Source organism: Xiphophorus couchianus, chromosome 11 (genome assembly GCF_001444195.1).
Source record: "Xiphophorus couchianus chromosome 11, X_couchianus-1.0, whole genome shotgun sequence".
NCBI lineage: Eukaryota > Metazoa > Chordata > Actinopteri > Cyprinodontiformes > Poeciliidae > Xiphophorus > Xiphophorus couchianus.
The window spans coordinates 27,027,423-27,046,451 of NC_040238.1; the positions used below are offsets into that span (position 1 = coordinate 27,027,423).

Below are 19,029 nucleotides of genomic sequence, written 5' to 3' on the forward strand. Positions count from 1 at the left end.
GAGAAGCAGTGGCTCTGTTTTGAGTCCCTCTCGGATGACCCTGTAGAGGAAACTCATTCCAGCAGCCTGTATGCATGATTACGTTCTTTTGGTCACTACCCAAAGTTTGTGACTGTAGATGCCTGTGGGAACGGAGATCAACTGGTAAATTGAGGCCTTCGCCTTTTGACCCACCTTTCTCTTCCCCACAACAGATCAGTACAGCGCCCGCTTCTCTGCAGATGCAGCACTAATCTGCCTATTGATCTCACACTGCACTTTTCCCTCAGTACTGAACAAAATCCAGAGATACATAAACTTCTCCCCTTAGCGCAGGACCTATATGCCAACCCAGAAAAGGCACTCCACCCTTTTCCGGCTCAAGACCATGGCTTTGGATTAGGAGGCACTGATCCTTAGACAAGGTGCATCCCCAAAGACCCCTCATGATGATTGTCACCAGTGGAAGCAGAGTTCCCTCTCTCAGATGCTGGCATTTCAGCCATGTAAAGCTGGGTACAGCCTGAAGACAAGATTTGGGCTCCCCTTGAGGAGGGGCGGGGTTAATGTATTTGACAGATTTTTTTTGACCTTGTAAAATATGTGAATGTAGCTCATTCTGGCATCCTGCTTTAAAATAAATAAATAAAAGTTGCCGCTTATTCTGCCTTTCAAAGAAAGACTTTGGCACCAGGATGGGAGTCTAATGTTTACAAATCTAACAAAAACATGTTTGATTCTACCATAATTCTGATCATTAGACATGTGACTCAAAGGAAAAAGGCTTTATTGGAGCAGAGAGTTTTTGAGTCAGCAGGTTGGTTTACTGTTTAATCCTCATAGTCCTGTATTAATCTAAGCCTTGTATGTTCTGCATTGTGAATCTAAAGCTACATTCTGTCAGCAGTTGCACAACACAGGACGGTGAGAGGAACGACAATGACTGATGAGCAATGTGCCGTCTGCGAAAAATTGATCAACAGCGATTGCAGATACTCACAAAAACATTTCAATAATAAACACTTACTAGAATATGAAACCAGATATTATTGTTTTATTTATAAAAATATGTACCAGACTTGAGGCTTTTCTATATTCCAGGTTACAGACCACAAAGTCACAGTTTCAGAAAGAAGAATAATTGACTTTATTCATAATGCCCCTTTTATCAAATTGAGATCTCAAATTGCACGTTCACATGCTGGTGATGGCAAGCTACTGGTCTGTAGCCACAGCTGCTCTGGGGCAGTCTGGCAGAAATGAGGCTGCCATCATGACCACCACCAACAAGGTGGGTGAAGTGACTTGCTCAAGGACACCCAGATACATGCAATCTCTTTTTGTTTAGAAAAAATATCTAATACAGGTATTGCTGTCATTCATTTCATTCAATATTTGTTGCAAATCTTAAAAAAAAAACAAGTAGAAAAATTAAACTAAAACATGTTTTTAAATAAATTTCCTTTCTTTCAACACTATAACACACTGAGGTATGACTTTTAACCACTTCCCTACAGTATTAGTTCCCAGGGTCACAAATACTGTCGTTGCTGCCGGAGAGAGACCTTTTCCTGTGACTATACACACTCTGCAATGTCATCGTCAGGCCATTTCATCATCAGGATATGTGCTTGTTACCCTTTCCCATCTCGCAGTCCATTAGGTCGTTAGCTCTGTTGACGGAGACAACACGGTTCTGGCCAAAGTCGTATTTATATTGCTTGTTTCCCTTGAAGAAGTTCACAAATCCTGCAGGAAATGAAGAGTCGATTATGAGGTTCAGACAGAGTCCTTCAAAAGGCATTCACAAGCTTTGCTCTAAAGCAGGGGTGGGCAACTCAAGGGTCAGTCTCCTGCAACTTTTAGATGTGTCTCTACTTCAACACACCTGAGTCAAATAATGAGGTCATTAGCAGGACTCTGGAGAACTTGACTGCACTTAGGAGGTGTTTCAGCTGTTGGATTCAAGCGTGTTGGACCAGGGAGACATCTAAGAGTTGCAGGACAACGGCCCTCGAGGACCAGGATTGCCCACCCCTGCTCTAAAGCAAAGTTTGGTTATAAAATAATATCTCAAGAAGCTACTAGGGTTCTGTTTAATTCATCATCTGAACATGAAAAGGTACAACACAACTGCAGCCCTTCACAAATATCTATCTAACCTGACATGCCATGTAAAAAGAGCGCCCATGATCACTCTGGGGGAGCTGCAGAGATCCAGAGCTCACAAAGGAGAATTTGTTCATAGAACAAGAATCATTCAAACACTCCATAAATTTGTATTTTATGGAACAGTAACAACAAAAGAGCATTTATTGAAAGAAATTGAAATTTATTTAACTTTAAATGTGTGGCAACATGTGAACATTTTTGTCCACCTAAACTCACAGAGACTGAGCTGTTGTGGAAAGAGGAGTTTGGCGTAGTCTATAGCTGTAAAGCTGGTAGAAACAAGACTCACTGTAGTTTTCAGATTTTATTTATAAAAATATTTTAAATTCTTGCACCATTTTATTCTCACCAGGTAAATTATCCACTATAAATAATAAATAATCAAGGGGTATGAATGCTTTTGCAAGATTCTCTATGTAACAGTACTCATTGAAAATGACTGTAACAAATGTAGGTTTAATGTTATTGGCCTGAAGCTAATTGTGCCATTAGAAGGGATGTTTTTGGACATTCTTCATGGTTTATACCAGGCTTGAAAAACAGCTATTGACAGATGATAACACGGATCTGTAGGTTTATATCCTGAAAACAGATTCTGTGTAAAAAAAAAAAAAAAAACTGCAACAAGATTTTCAAAGTGATGACCGGAAAGTCAAAATTCAACCTTAAAATACAGTGGAAGAAAATTAGGTCCCCCCCCCCCAAAAAAATGCAACTTTAAAAAACAACTGAAATCGCATTTCCTGTGCATTTTGTTTCTGTAAAGCCACAAAAAACAAGCAGAAGAGAGATTATTTAACTACCCTCGTAGTAGACAGCTGCGTCTATAGGGAATGGGATTTCCAGCCACTGTTGCTCGATGAGCATTGGTGATCCCTCCATCACGGCCCGCAGTTCATTGTACCTAAATATGACACACATTTGGGTAAACGGATGTTATTTGCTTCTTGGCATCATTGAGTAACACCATGATACACTGTGTGAGTCAAAATATTCTTCTGCATTCACATGGGAAAAATGTTCTCTTGTTTCATCAGAACCGAAAAGGAAGCAGAACATCTGGTCTACTCTGTACCCAGTAACAGAGTTTGTCAGAACAGGGCTGCTGTGAATTCCCTCCTAAACTCAGTCCAGCCACCTTGCAGTGGAAGTTCCTTTTGGCCACTTATTTCCAGGTTCTTGTTCTCAATAATCATAGGTGAGAGTTGGAATACAGTATACCGTATTTTCCAGACTATAGAGAGCACCTCACTATAAGCTACATCTACAATTTAAAAAAAACAACAACTGGAAACGTACATATATAAGCCGCACCGGGCTATAAGCCTCTGGTATCTCCGTATCTCGATTTTGGACAAAGACCTCTGCAGCCCTCTGTATTCGTTAAGGACGTAGCCCTGCGTCTCCAACGCTGAACCATGGAGACGCAGCGGCTTGCATGCCACGGCTCTATTTCCCTCCTGTACTGCCAGATCGATTGCCTTCAACTTAAAAGCGCCGTCTTCGTCTTGTTTCTATGATGAGGGGGTTTGAGTTTGAACACATTTCTCCGTCGTGCCTGCTGCTAGCATGTGCTTGTTCTAAATGAAAATCAGCACTTTCTTCTTTGATTTCCAATTTTGACTTCCAATGATTCACTTCCTGCTAAAGAGCCCCCTGGTGGTTGAAGAAAAATCCACAGAAAAGCCGCACCGGGCTATAAACTGCATGGTTCAAAGCATGGGAAAAAAGTAGCAGTTTTTAGTCCGAAAAATACGGTAGACAGATTAGCAGATTAGAACCTGGATTATTTTCAGATATCCATCTCCCGTTCCCCTTCCTTCCTACAGTACATTGTCGCTTTTAGATGAGATATGCAAGTGGATTCTATGTTGATTTTACAAATTGAATGTAAGATCTCTTCTAAATTTGTCCCAGCATGACACAAATAGCCAAATCAAAGAAAAAGATGGGAAATGCGAGAATGTGACCGACCTCCAACACTCATGGCCGGTGAAGAACACAGTGTAACGATCTCTTCTGAAGTGCAGAGCAGCATCCACTGACTTTATTCTGGAGGGGAAGCCCAGGTCTGAGATGTTTCTGGGAAAACCTTCCTGTAGCATTAACTGCTGTACTTTCCAGTACTGATCACCTACAAGAAAAATATATATATATTTTTTTGTCTTCAAAACCACCACATAAACATCTCGTGTGCTTGTAATTCGGGTGAGACTCATTTTAAAACTCATGTAGAGCTTCTGTCCTCATTCCATCATGTCTTACTTACCTTTGAAAAATAAAATAAAGTTTTTCTCCACGTTCTCATACACAGCATCCAGGTGAGACGGTACAGAGTCTGACCACAGGCTGCTGATGAGGGTGATGCGTGTTTCAACAAAACTGGGATGTTTTCGCCACATGAATCTGCAAAGTCAGAAAGCTCTGGAGTAAATCAGTCATCTTCAACAGAAAAAAAAGCACACTCTTGAGGAAACACACACCTGTCTTTGAAAAACACCACCTCTTGTTGTAATTCGGTCACAGCATCAAAGGACAGATCTGGATCGCATTTGTCAGGGGTTTTGGGAGGAGGCCTTTTTAGTGACTGTAAGTGGAAGTTGGGGTTTTCACCTGAGGCAACCAAAGAAAACAACATAACCTTAGAAGAACTGTTTTATCCCACCCCGGTGGAACCACTGTTTACAGTGCTGAGTAAAAATATTACTGAGTCAAGTCACTAAATAATAGCCCTGTTCATTCAGTAGGACTGTAAATGCCTCGTTCAAGACTTGCCACAGGAGATTAAAGGATTCCTCAAACATGCGTGAAAGAATCAAGGCAACACTCCAGGGATGTTTATTTTTTTTTGATGAGGAAATTATAATATAACATTATAAAAAGAGTTAAGCTTCAAAAACAATTGATTTTGCATAATACTGCCTCTTTACTGACTGTAAACAGAGATGTGTGCAGAATGAGAAACCTGCGTCTGCATCATGGCGAGACAAAGAATTTTTTTGCAAAAGATAGAGAGCACGAAATGATCTTCATTTAGGCTGAATCGATTTCTTTTGTGACTGTGGTTTTAATTGTTGGGCATGTCTGTGGTGTCAGCGGGTCGAGGTCGGAACAAACAAATCTGAGGAGCTTGAAATAAACTTTGAAAAGCTTTTGATCATATGTTGCCTTCAGCTTGTAGAGAGGTTGCAAATGACTCTTCAAAAGTGTGTAGAGTTACTTTCACACTGTTTCATCATCGTTCACAACTTCTTCTTTTCGCCAACTGGCCCAGTTAAAATTCTGCTGGGATTCCAGCATAATGGGAGAAATCCCAGACGAGGCACTGATGGGAGATTGGAATTGACCAAAATTACGTTGGAAAGCAATGGCTGAGCAAGAAGAAACTAGGATTTTTAGGAAAGTTGATCAAATTATGGACAGTATTCATTGCTAGAGAACCTCCAGGTCCACCTCCTAATCTGGCCTCACCAGATAGAGTTTAAAGTCGCAGTATTGTGTAAAATCAACTTTTTGAGCTTTATATCACGTTATAATGTTATTCCCTCAACGAAAACTTACTTTGATTCTTTCATGCATGTTTCAGAAATCCTTTAATCTCCCATGGCAACCGTTCAGCTGTGCAAAACGCCTTGGAGGATGAAGCTCCTCCTCTGTGCTGCAGCTTCCAAGCTTCCCCCTAACAGAGCAGCCGTCGCCTACGACTCCGCCACTCAGCTCCTTCAGACTAGCCAGCAGCAATTAGCAAACACCTGGTGGAACTGATCTGCTGACATCAGTATATGAGCTACTTCTCAGTGCAACGCTGGCAAAGACGCTGTTAAAGGGCGAGTAAAGGAGCGATGGACTGATGAATCCCAAATGCAGAGTTTCAGAAAGAGCAGGAGTTTGTTTTTAAAGACAGACAATTTCAAAGCGTCAAATTACGATGCCAGATTTCTTTTACATAGTGCATTATAATGACAGTATGTGGAAAATACATAGTACTGCCTCTTTTAAAAAAGAACCAAACATGAATGAAAATCTGTGTGTTCACCTGAAGAATGCTGTGGACAAGAAATACAAACAGAAATTCAATCTGATGGCTTTGGAGAATTTTCTGTGGCCGAACGCAAGATGCGGTATGTAGAACATACGACTGACTAGCTGAGAAGGGACTTCTCACAACCCACACAGCATAAGCCTTCGGATTCACGCTCACCGTAAAGGTGCTGGATGCGCTTCACGTCGTCAAAGGAGAGCTCCAAACTGGGTGCAAAGTTGTAAGCTGGGTACATAATGGATCCAGGGTCGGGCGAGTGGGAGAGACCAAGAGCATGGCCGAATTCATGAGCTGCAACAACAGGCAGGCTGATACCTGAAGCGGGATGACGGGTCACACACATTCAAAATCAGTACAAACCCTCAGAAACCCAGAGGAATGTTAGGAGTTGGTGCCAACAGGAGTGAACAGCAAGATTCTAGCATTTAACTCCTTTTTAAAATCCCGTACCAGTAGAATTTAAAGTCCATTCCTCCTCAGAATCAAAGTGCACATCCCCTCCTATTCCTAGACCAGGGAGGAAGGCATGAGCCAGAGTTCCCCCTTTGCCAGAGAAAGGAAATCCATCGCCATGGTCTGCTGAAAACACCGCTGTGTTATCGATTTAGATGATACACTTTTTTAAAATCATCAGGGGGTCATCACAAAGCTCACCTCCGCTGACAAAAGCAATGCCAACGTCAGCCTCTTTTGCTGCCCTCATGCGGAATCTAATGAGGGAAACGCTGGACCACAGCTTCAGCGCTCTCCTGATGGCTTTGTGAGTCCTACTGGCTGGGAAAGGGAGATTTTCACCAGCAATCCTGCAGAGACACATTTTCATTTAGTTTACATGAAGCCATGTGAAATATTTAATCGACATAAAGAAGAGTTAAATATTCCTCAGCTCTGCCATCGCAGGTTTGATAAGCGAAGCCTACGAGAATACGTGTAAACTTTTCTTACACCTACTCTTGTAGCAACAGTTTCATACATTTGAGATCTCACCTTTAAACACATGACAAGGTTTTCAAACTGATGCCACAGGGAGCCACTTCATTTGTAGGCCTGTAGCCTCTGCCTTGCCTTTCCATGATGTATGAGTGTGCACACACACACAAAGTGTGCACACTATTGGTGTCGACATGACAAAATGAAAACAACTTTCCTAACTATTCCTTTATTGTTCTTAGAGAATTTTCTTTTGAAACAAAAAAATTACTTTCTTTGTTGTTATTCTTCATTATTTATCATCTTACTGTGACGAGCTTGATTCTGTAATATGTCTTTCTTATCCTTCTGGAAATTCATAGAAAAGCAGCTAATGATGCTACTGTTCTTTTGATTCATCTTAGTGCATTATTAGGTAACACTTTGTTTGAAGGGGTGTGCATAAGACTGATGTAACACACGTCATGAACAAGAACGAGTCTTCATGAATGTCTGACATGGATTGTCATTTGGTTAATAATGACGCTTAATGGACTTTTAATGCAAATTTTAATAATAGCATTGAAAGGGTCATTATTGACCAAATAATGCAAAGTTTACACTTTTAATTGACTTCTTATGCAACTTCGAGTGCAACTTTGCATTAATACTGTCATTATTTATCGAATGACACTTGGTGACAATAGTTGTAAACATTCATAAAGACTCCTTCGTGTTCATCACCGTTGCTATGGCACGTTTCTGACAGTGTCATGTCAGTCTTATGCACACGTCTTCAAAGAAAGTGTTAACCATTATCATCTTAAAAAAAGTACAAAGCAAGTTGACAGGCTGTTTGGTATTTAAGCCCTTCAAGAACAACAGGCCTCTACAAATGTTTTAATAACTGTTAAGTTTGTGCCATTAATGCAGCAACTTTGTCACATAACATACATCTCACTTCCGCTCTAAAATTGTGTAGTAGTGACTCAGTGGCATTTCTACGTAATATTGTATGCTATGCAAGCGCTCTGTCTGTACATATGACGTAAGAGGCATTACCACACGTGGCTTGCCTGAAGCTTGAGGCTGACAAGGGACTTTTGTTCTGCAGACGCTGATTCTGGCGTCAGTGTCAGAGTTAGATGGCTGTTTACAATTTGCTGACAGCTGTGGTGTTTCAGACACATGTCTAGGTTGGTGTGTCTGAAATGATTCACAGCCTAAGTGGCATTTGGGTCGACAGAATTGACCCAAATAATTAGAATTACGGAAATCAGTTTGCTTAATGGAAACATACCAATTAAAAAAAATCAAACCTTTTTGAGCTATGATGAGGCAGTTCTTCGGCTGTATCAAAACCAGTGTATGTTGCAAAACTGAAATGGAAACACTTTTTTCAGTTCACACGAGTCACGTGACGTATGTATGTAACCTTTATTTAACCAGGCCTGTCTCATTGAGATTAAAAATCTATTTTTCAAGAAAGACCTGGCCAAGACCGGCAGCCACACACCGACATTTACACATCAGAACAACCGGATGTAACTACTGGGCCATAAGATGAAGAAGTGGACAGGAAGTGGTCAGAGGATGATGGCACGGCATGTTTTTAAACGACTTGCTGCATGAGCAAACGTATTTACAACTCACGAGTAATTTTAACTGTGCTTCTTATTTAATGGAAAAGCTGCAATTATGAAGTCATGTTTTTTTGACATTAGCATAAAATTGAGAAATATGTAGCTACTGTGAATTCCACACCCTTGATGCGAATATACATGCACTATTCAGAATGGTAGAATGTCAAAAGCAAGACTACTTCAAAACATGCAACATTATTTAAAAAAAAAATCTTCTCAAATTCCTCTTGTTTACACCGACATGGCTGTGATCAGTTCACCTCCCCATTAATAGTTGGTGTTTGTTTTTCTTAAATATTATATGCACACACTTTGTGTATTTTGATTCATGTAGATCTACTTGAAAGGATTTAAACTTGGTCGATTAGATTATTAATTTAACTTTATGATGTTGTTTTGCTCATCACTGCTCAGCGTGTTCAATCAGCCTCACTGGGAAAAATCACAATGCCTGCAGGGGCTGAGCTGCATTTGGGCTCAGATTACTGTTTGGCTGTGAACTAAACTTGTTAAAATGGAATGTAAATATGTAAATATCTTGTTTCTAGAGATTTAATTTAGTCGAGTGTGTGTGTGTGTGTGTGTGCATACAGAAAGCAAGAATTTCTTTCTCCATGTCTGTCATTAGCAGCGATACGGCCTGCAATGCTTTAACAGCCGGGTGGTCTGAAACAAGATCTCTCTCTCTCTCTCTCTGTCTCGTTGGGGGTTAAAGAAATGGGAATCCATGCCCGTCAGCTGTCAAAGTTTAGGAAAATCATTTTTTGGAAAAGTAAATAAAAACAATATGGAGTTCTGCTCAATCCTGTCTGATTTTTTTTTATGGTGTGTGTTCCCCCCCAACCCCATCCTTTAACTAGAAGGTTTTTGATTTTGGTCTGATATGGAAAAATTACAATAAGGTCACACCTGCTAGCTGTATTGCTATGTGTTTTTCCACAACAGATCTCAGCCTTAAACATGATTTCCGTTTTTCAGTATGTCAGCATAAATATCAAGACTAAACCTGTATGAGGAAATTAGGACAAAAATATGACAGAAACTAAGTTTGAGTCTCCCCTTCCATAACCTACTAACTCATTAATGTACTTCTTAATGCAGCATTACATTTTCACTTGTTGTTTTGCTCACTCTCTGATTTCAGTTGAGAAAGAAAATAAAACCACTTTGTTTCGGTTAGGAGCCAAAAGTTTTAGATTAAACTTGACGGATGCTTTGCTTCATGTAGAGCTCATGATTATCTTTGTGAGACTTGTGTAAAACGTTGTCTTGCTTACACTAAGATTAATCTCCTAACTAATCAGGCGTGTCGAAATTTTTAAAGAAATGCCCACAACAGACTGGGAAGTTTTATATTTTATTAGGAAAACGGGGGTTACACTTCAAATTGGTTGTATTTTGCATCAACAACTACCATAGATTCCACCAAATACACTGTAAAAATATGTTCCTGTGGACTAATCTTTTATAGTCACATGCTTATTTTGGCTTTTTAGCTTGAAGTGCTAAGTTGTGAGCTCTTGTCTCACCTGTAGCTGATGGTCCGTTTTCTCCACCTCACGGCTCCCTCGTGAGGCTCCACATCCGACAGCCCACAGCGCGGTTTCTTCATCACAGTCAGAGTCTCCTCACTGAGTTTTCCATCTGGACTCAACCCAAAGAATCGTTGCATTTTCTTCACCTTATCGCAGAAACCCGTCTGATTTGAATCATCTCTGGAGGCTGCCGCCCTTTTTCGTCTGTCTGGTTTGGGCTGGTAACCATAGAAGTGGTGCAGATATTCCTGTGGAAAACGACTCGGATTACACCAGTGGCATGAAGCTTACTCTGTCGTACCTGAGCAAAAGAAAAACGCTACATTACCTTACTTCTGTCTGAGCAAACTACAAATGTGTAAAGTTTTATTTTAAGGCAAAACTAAGATGGCGATTGCAGTGCTTTGTTAAAATATTCATACCTTCGGATTTTTTCACACACTTTGGTCTAATTTATTGTCCTCTAGTCTATTTTTGTGAGTGGAAGTGGAAGAATAAATACTACAAGGTAGTGCTTGAAAAAAGAGAGGAAAGAAAATCTGCTTTGTGTTTTTAACTGAGCATCAACTTTCTTTCAATAATATGTTTCTCCATACCATTCTTCCATTTTGTGCATAGATTACCCTGGTTTTTATGTAATATTCTAGATTTTGACATTTCTTTTTGAATTGTAGGCCAGTTTGGTTTCATAACACCAAAGCAAATTTTCCCACAAGATTTTGGGACATTTTCAACCTGGATATTTTGGGGAAAAGGAAATTTTATGTCCATGACATAAAATCCCAATTAAATACAGTATTGTTATTCTAAAGTGGGAAAGTATCGCAAGGTACTCCATGAACTAAACATGTTTTCCAACACCTTTTTCTTATCTTCATAAAGACGAGAGCTGTTCGATCTGAGATCACGATGAAACCACATCCTTGGAAATTCGATGGTTTGAAGGCATCATTTATGTGATTCAGCGGAGTGCAATGACTCGTGTTTAAACTCATGCGGACAGTAAACATTCCAGACGTGTTTTTTTTTTTTTTTGTACATTAAATGACAGGATGTTGCAGAAACTTTGCTGCAAACATGTAATCGTAGGTGTCAGCGTTGTGGGCTGCTAAAACATGCTCCGCCTCCTCCGACCTACAGCATTTCTACTGATTTGTAAACACATATAACTTTTCTTTGTTTTTCAGCCTGCAGGTATTTTGTCAAAATAACTTCATGGTTAAGAAACTTTAAAAATGATTAAATTTCAAACCATATCTGTTCAGTTCTTAAAGTAAATAATTGCTTTCCCAAAACATGACCTGCTTTTTTAAGTCTTTGTTGACTCATTTTAAGTTTAGTAACTTAGTAAAAGTGTAAGAACTCTCAGAAACTTGTGGCTGAGAAAGTTTTTGTGCAAGAACTAATGCTTGTGTTCAGCTGTGGAGAGACTGCTAAAGCTAAAGTGAAACTTAAACGCAAGCTGAGCCAACTAGTAAACATTCTGGGGACGCCATACACAGTTTCTTGCTGATTTTACGGCCAAAAGTCTCCACAAAATTAAGTGGTTTAAGATGGGGTAAAGACCAGTGAGTGAGGGAAACAAATCTGATCGGACCTGAGTCACACTCAAACAAACATGTTTGAATTTGTGGAAGTGGCTTTGATCCCAGTTGGGCACTGAGATCCAACTGCGATCATTTGTTCCTGACAGCCAATGAAAAGAGAGGCTGGCTCACAGCAAACAAAAAAACCCAACGACGGCACACTCAGGTAAAACATTTCAGAACAGTTTCCACCTACCACAAAACCACACATTAATGTTTATCACCACGATCCAGTCCAAACTTGACACTGTCATGTGTTAAGATGGAAATAATGATGTGTTTAAACTAAAACGTAACGTTGGAAGTCATTTCAAATCCCACAAACATTCTCACCACATCAAACACATGTTGCAACCTCTGACCATGAGCACAACACAGCACACAAACAGCCCCAAGCAAATCACACTCACTTGAAAAATGTTTAACTTTCACATCTTTCTGTTTATGGATGAAGTGGAAAATATTATCAGCTAAATTGTGACAGTATCTTCAATTACTGCCACTCTTTCTGTACGAGTTCCTGTGAGGCTTTGATGCTCATTTGGCTGTAGTTGGTCTAAAATGTCCAACTACAGTTGATGGATCACATGTAGAACGTGATCCATCAGCAAATCCAGTGGTTAAGTAGATGATCCCCAGTTTTCCAGTCAGAAAATTTTATATTTTCAAAATCTGTCAAGACTATGAAAGTTGTGCAGTGTGCCGAACAGCTGTAGCTTCCTGCTTAGCTAGTTGCTCGGCTTGTTGTCAAGGAGATTCTTTTTCTGCCAGCTTGTTAGAGTGGATTTACCATTTCATCAACATTGAATTCCTTAATCGCCAATCACCTCTTAATTTTTTACCATGGAGGGTAAAAATGAGTCAGATGACTTACCCTAACCGATATCTAAAAAACTTATAGGACACCGGTAGATTATTCAGGATTAAAGCATTGGAAATACATGGCAACATCCTGTTGCTTCAGAATTGTTGAGTGTACAAATGTTTGTTCTTCCATTTAACTAAAAAAAAAAAAGTTAACGTGTCTCTTTACCTTATTTTTGAGTCAAACATAAAACAGAATACACAAAACAAAATTGACAAGGCAGACACAGAAAATAAAGACTGGATGTTTTAAACACTGAACAGCTCTGATTGGTGGAGCAAGGAGGATGTAAGTTTTAATTAGCAGAAGGTGGTCATTTTTCCTGAGCTCTGCCCAGCCATGTTCTGTCTGGAGCTGAGGAGAAATGACTAACTGACACAGGAAATGTGCAAGGAAAGCATTGGAGTCAGGGAAGCTCAGTCAGCAGGGGAAAGCACAGCAAACATAACCAAACGACAAGACAATCTAAACACCAGAACCTAAAAATGTACAGAAATACAAGAATAATACGAAATTACACAGTAGCTCCTTAGCATCCTGAAACATGGCTACTTGTGACACAAAATCTAATGGGTTGAATTTGTTGTAATCCAGAATAAATGTAAGCATTAGCTAAAACAAGAATAATGTTGCACTACTACAATCCTGAGGGATTGTGCTTTTTGAAAGAGTCAGAACTGAACAAATGAACATTGTGTTGTCTTTACATGTTTTACAGCTGTGCAGCATTATAAAATAAATCTGTCATTCTGTACATTTATGTCACTCTTTACAAAAAGAAACGTTTTAAGTCAATTCAGCACTGTTTATCCGTATCGGATTGGGGGAAAAAAAGTGGATCGCTGCATCCCTAAAGACTATTTTTTTCCTGAAGCAACTCAGTGTGTGGCTGTCTGTATAATTTGTCTGCTGTCACCACAAGATGATGCTGACTGTGAAGACAAACCTCGTCTCCCACTGCTGCTGCTGTTGCCTCCTGCAGAGGAGATCGAAGGCAGATTGGGGAATTGGCAGCCGTAAACAGGAAGAATCCCGCCTGCCAATATCACTGGACCACATTTCGCTTCAGGTGAAGCTTCACAAAGAGATTCAGCTGAGATAAATTAGTTCTGTGATTATCATTCCAAAGAATGATATGGGTCTGTTTTACAATAACAAAACTCAAAGAGGGGAAGAGCCACAGAGAACATTTGAGATGTCAGCAGGCGAAATATAACCAAAGAAAGTCACTTTTCATTATTAAAGAAAGAAATATTAAAGACCAAATTAAATATGGCTTGATCTGGTGCCACTTTTCTTTAAATTGTTTCTTTGAGAAGAAGCTTTATCTTAATAAAAAAAAAATTTAAAGCAACTTTAAGAATCTTGCATGGAACATCACCACGTCCTGCACTGGAAATCGCTCAGATTTGATCAGTTATATTTTAAAGAGGCCCAAAAATGACTCCCAACACCCTAAACCTCACTATCCAAACACAAAAAGTCTGCAGGAAAAGCAGCATATAAAAACATATTGATCCAGCAGGTAAAAAGTTCAATTACCTCCGCAAATTTCTGGTCAGCCTCAGACGGTCCAGCTGGAGGTTGTGGAGGAGCAGCGGGGATGCGGAGGGGTGAAGCCCCCGCAGGACTCTGGTGGAGCTTCATGAGAGTCAGGAACGTCATGCAGAGCAGATTCATGTTGAGCCGGCAGGAGCGTCAGTGAGCGTATGGGCCGACGCTGCGCAGCTTACACACAGAGCTGGATGCAAAGCAGCAAAAAACCACCTGCTAATTATGTGAGAATGCTCCTGTCTCGACAAGAACAGCAAGGTGGCTTTTCCTGTGCCTCTCCTTAACGTGTCTCCAGATGAAAAAGAAGACCCCTCTTCTGCAACCCCACACTCCCGACTTTTATAGACCTTCCCAGAGGACAGAAATGAGAGCCAATCAGGCTCATTCTGAGCTTCATATACTTTATCAACATTCCTGACTGTTTCCAGCCACCCTTATCTCCACCGAGGTTCACTAGAACCGCAGAGCTGCCTTAACCTGCAGGGGGGACACCTGCAGCAGAAAACACTACTGTGCTCTCTGTTGGTTTTGACTGAAGAAGACAACAAGGATCTTGCAGAGATTACATGTGAGAGATAATCTCCATTTGGAGTTTGTGACAAAGAGCTGAAGAAATCTTGTGTCTTTTTTTGTTTTTTTTTGCACAGAAAGGTTCACCAACAAATTCAGATTGACTAAAGGAAGGCTGGTGGTTCGAGTAAATAAGTGACAAATGATCTCACTTCTGTGTTTTACAGATGAAAATATAGATAAAATTCTCTCAGCTCTGTTCTCGAGATCAGCTCCCGAAATGTCCATGTTCCAACTTTATCATATTCTCCTTTTGCCATTGGGTCAAAACTGTGACCAAGTTTGTTCCTTTAGATAAGAGACTGATGACATCACACGAATCTCATCTCTGGTCAAGATTCCAGGAAACTAGATAGAAAATTCATCCAAGAAGTTCATTTTGCACTTGTTTTCCTTCATCCATCTTTGTTTTCTGCCGTCCCTCTGTGTACTTGCAGCGGAGTCTGTTTTGCAGGATCTTATCACGCCCTCGTCGTTGCTTATTCAGCTTTGCATTGGTGGCAGAATGATTTTGCTGCAAACTTCCCGGTAAGACCCTTACAGAAGGAAAATATATTCACCAATTTATAACCAATTGGGATATAAATGTGTTTATACATCCCAAAATGTTGTGACATATAAGTTGCATGTGAAAAAATAGTTCATATGTATATTTTTTTACAGTGATACACACATATATGGTCAATGCTCATATTGAGGAAATACAAACATTAAATGGGAATACATTGCTTGTACTGTATGAAGCAATCTGATTGGTTCATATGGCTCCAAAAAAGCTCTTCCCTCCCCAGCCTCAATGTCCTACATTTAAATTGATTTTAATGAACTCCGTCTTTTGAGGTATCCATTGGTAACACAAAGATTTCAAACACATCTTCATCTCTTCCATATTCATCAGTCTGCAGATTAGAATGATAGTGTGATTTCCCAGCTTCAAGTTCAGTATACCAACAGGATGATCATTTTAGTTCAGGATAAAAATGTAAAGCAAAAAAAGAAAGTGTCTTTTTTTAACATGAAAGCAATGTGAAACATGACTGGAGACAACATGGCTGCCTTTTTCAGTGTAACCGTCTCAGTAAAGTTTCCATGGACCGGAACCAGATTACACACAGGCGAGATCAACCCGAGTTGGATAAACACAATAATGTTGACAGACATGAAAATAATCTGTCTTCCTTTTCCTTTTTCACATTGTATTTTTTTTTATATTGAGAATATTATCAATCAGAAAACAAAGAGGAATATTTTTGTGAACTGGAGCTCACCCAGGAGTGTCACGTTACAGCTGGAAAAGGAGCCAGGGACTTTGCAGAGTGTTTAGTAAGAAACAAAAAAAACCCCTAAAAACTCTTAAAAACCATCACTTATTAAAATTCAGGCCAAGATAGAAATTTGATAAAACTCCCTTTACATGGGAAAACAGAGATTTAGGGTCCTGTGCGTTACAGTCTGCTTCAAATAATGCTCCAAAAGATCCACATACTGTATGTGTCTGACATAATTCCCAACAACTCAACATTATCTTGCGTTTTAATAATTTTATATTCTAATTAGTGCTGTCAATTGCATAAAGAATTTAATCTGATTAATCTGGCGCTGTGATTAATTACTATATCTAACGTTTTAAGCTTGAAATATAAATATGCACATAGTTGTGGTTTTTGCAGGAATGGTGCCTTGGGCAACCGTCTCCTTCTACCGCACTCCAGCTAATTAAAAAGCAAACAAAAACTGTTTTTTTTTTTATCCCCCCCTGTTTATTTTTTCCCCTTTCTTTTTTTGCAGCAGCAGCTGCAAAAAAAGCTCCTTTAGTTGCTGTTACTCAGCAGCAAAACTTACTCTACTACACATGCGTACAAGTAGTGGCAAACATGTTCAGGGAAGAACTGACATAAGATTTCATTTTCTAGCTCCTGGGTGCTCCGCCCCTTTCTGATGTCACCCTGGGCAACTGCCCATATTGCCCATTTATGAACCGCTACTGTATGCATGTTTTCAAAAAATGCTTTATTCTTTTTTGGAAGCTTCTCAGTTTTATATGTATAAAGTTTTAAAGGAAGACGTTTCGTTTTAAACGTTAATTTTTTGTTTTTGGGCATGTGCACCGACTGATGGCACCCTTTGAATTTCGTTGTCCTTGTGACAATGACAATAAAGATTTATCTTATCTTAATTTAGAAATGTCCCTCCATTCATTTCCTATGGAACTTGTGCGATGAGAGGACAGTCACTTTTCCTCATCCAGCCAAGTGACTGGAGTTATTCGTGCGTGGGGATATTGGACCTCATGCACATAGATGCGCACATGTGTGTCAGGACTCGTCATCATTAGTGAGACGAAAGTCCAGCCAAGCCCAGATGAGCAGTAATCAGATGTTTTATTTCTGTAAACTAGCAACTTCCTCATATAACGATGCAGGCATGAGCAACATGGAGGATCCCACAACAAAACAGACGCATGAATTTAAATATGCTCAGAGAAATCAAGAAAACAAAAACAGCTGCGTCAATTACGCGCAGGTGGTGGGGATGACGATAAATACTAAGGACTAAAAACCCAATCATGACAGCAACCCCCATCAACGACGAAGGAAAAACAGGAAGATGGTTTTATAAAATTCAGAGGATGGCAGGAGAAAGAAGAAATGGAAGACGAAATAGAAAGGAGGAAAGAGTGATAACAAGGTTAAGATTTGGACATACAGGACTTAATTATAAATTTTTTAAAATACAAAAGCATACTACTGGCAAATGTGATTACTGTGAAAAATATGAAACAAAGGAACATGTTATATTGGAATGCCATAAGTATGAACGAGAGAGAACATATATGAGAAGAGAGTTTGAATGTTTTAAGGAAAAGGTTAATTTATTAGATATTCTGAAGAAGAATTTGGGGAGTAAACATATACAAATAGTTATTCGATTTCTAAAGAAAACTAAATTATTTCATAGAATTTGATTATAGTAGGTGTTTTTGTGAATGGGTGCATGATGGTGGGTAGAACATAAAGTTATATATAAGTATGTATGCGTGTGTGTATGAGTATAGATAGGTATAAATATTTACATGTATAGGTAGGATATATTTATGTATTTATTATTAGTAGAAGTAGATAGATAGATAGATAGATAGACCATTACGAACCACACTCCATACCAGTAAGTGGCGGTAATGCTACTAAAAGTTTGTTGCCAACCGCCATTAAAAACAAAAAGAAGAAGAAGAATAAATCCAAGAAGAAGAAGAACCCCGTCAACGACGGATACCAGACGCCAGAAAAAACAAAAACAACAACAAAAGATACTCGGTTCTGGACGCCCCCCTGTGGACGAAAAGAGACGAGCCCAGGAATGTCTGGATCCCTACCCAAACCTTAGAGGACACCCGGTCCGGTCCGGTGGGCGATGGTGCATCGGGAGGAATGCAAGGCGAGGGTCCGGCGGGTGATGGCGCCTAAGGCGGAGCCGCCGGGCGCCAGTCAACCGGCTCCGATAGAAAGGATGAAGGAACCAGAGAAGCCTCAGCTGAAGCCGGCGGGTGATGGGTGGTCCACGAAAATGGACCGACCAGGAGCGGCGTCGGCCCTGGGCCTCACTGGACCCACCCACTGATGGGGAAGTTGCGGTTGGTGCAGAGGACGCTGGAGACGCCTCGGGGCCGGGATCGGCGGCGGCACGCAGAGATTTTGGTTTAGCCTTGGTCGGGATGGCCCCGGACCCCCGCAGAAACATTCCGAGGCATCTGGGAAGTTTGCCGCTGGGTCTAAACCGGAAGGCTGCTCCAGATGGGCGTTGGAAACGGCGGGGTAAAATGCCATTTTCAATAGACCGGAAACAACAAGCCGCTTTTCCCCCGAACACGGAAGGTGACGTATGGCACAGAGCCCATTCCTTACAGGAAGTTGTGGTTGATTTGAAGCAATCTGATTGGCTGACATGGGTCCCCGCACTGCCCCCTAGGGGTAGGGCATGTTTACAACAACACTCAGGGACATATTTGTGCTGGTTCATATGGATGAAAACTTTTCCAGAAATCGATTCCATGTGTAAAATAGTATATTTTTTAAATAATGTGAGTTTTTATAAAGTCCTGGCCACGCGTTCAGGGACCTTAAATGATGAGAGTCCTGATTACTGGAAAGGATACAGATGGCTGATTGGACCAGGT

General features: G+C 40.3%; 1 protein-coding gene across 1 annotated transcript; it reads right to left on the reverse strand.

Annotated features, from left to right (window-relative positions):
* Nucleotides 1-1,102: 1,102 nt before the first annotated feature.
* LOC114153708 (matrix metalloproteinase-18) lies at nucleotides 1,103-15,538 on the reverse strand. The gene is made up of 10 exons (XM_028032414.1): nucleotides 14,274-15,538; nucleotides 10,275-10,528; nucleotides 6,848-6,996; nucleotides 6,644-6,769; nucleotides 6,353-6,508; nucleotides 4,635-4,764; nucleotides 4,421-4,557; nucleotides 4,126-4,285; nucleotides 2,955-3,055; nucleotides 1,103-1,728 (listed from the first exon to the last, which is right to left on the reverse strand). Exons 1-10 carry the CDS (start codon nucleotides 14,409-14,411, stop codon nucleotides 1,598-1,600), a joined length of 1,482 nt encoding a protein of 493 aa, XP_027888215.1. The 5' UTR covers nucleotides 14,412-15,538; the 3' UTR covers nucleotides 1,103-1,597.
* Nucleotides 15,539-19,029: the final 3,491 nt, after the last annotated feature.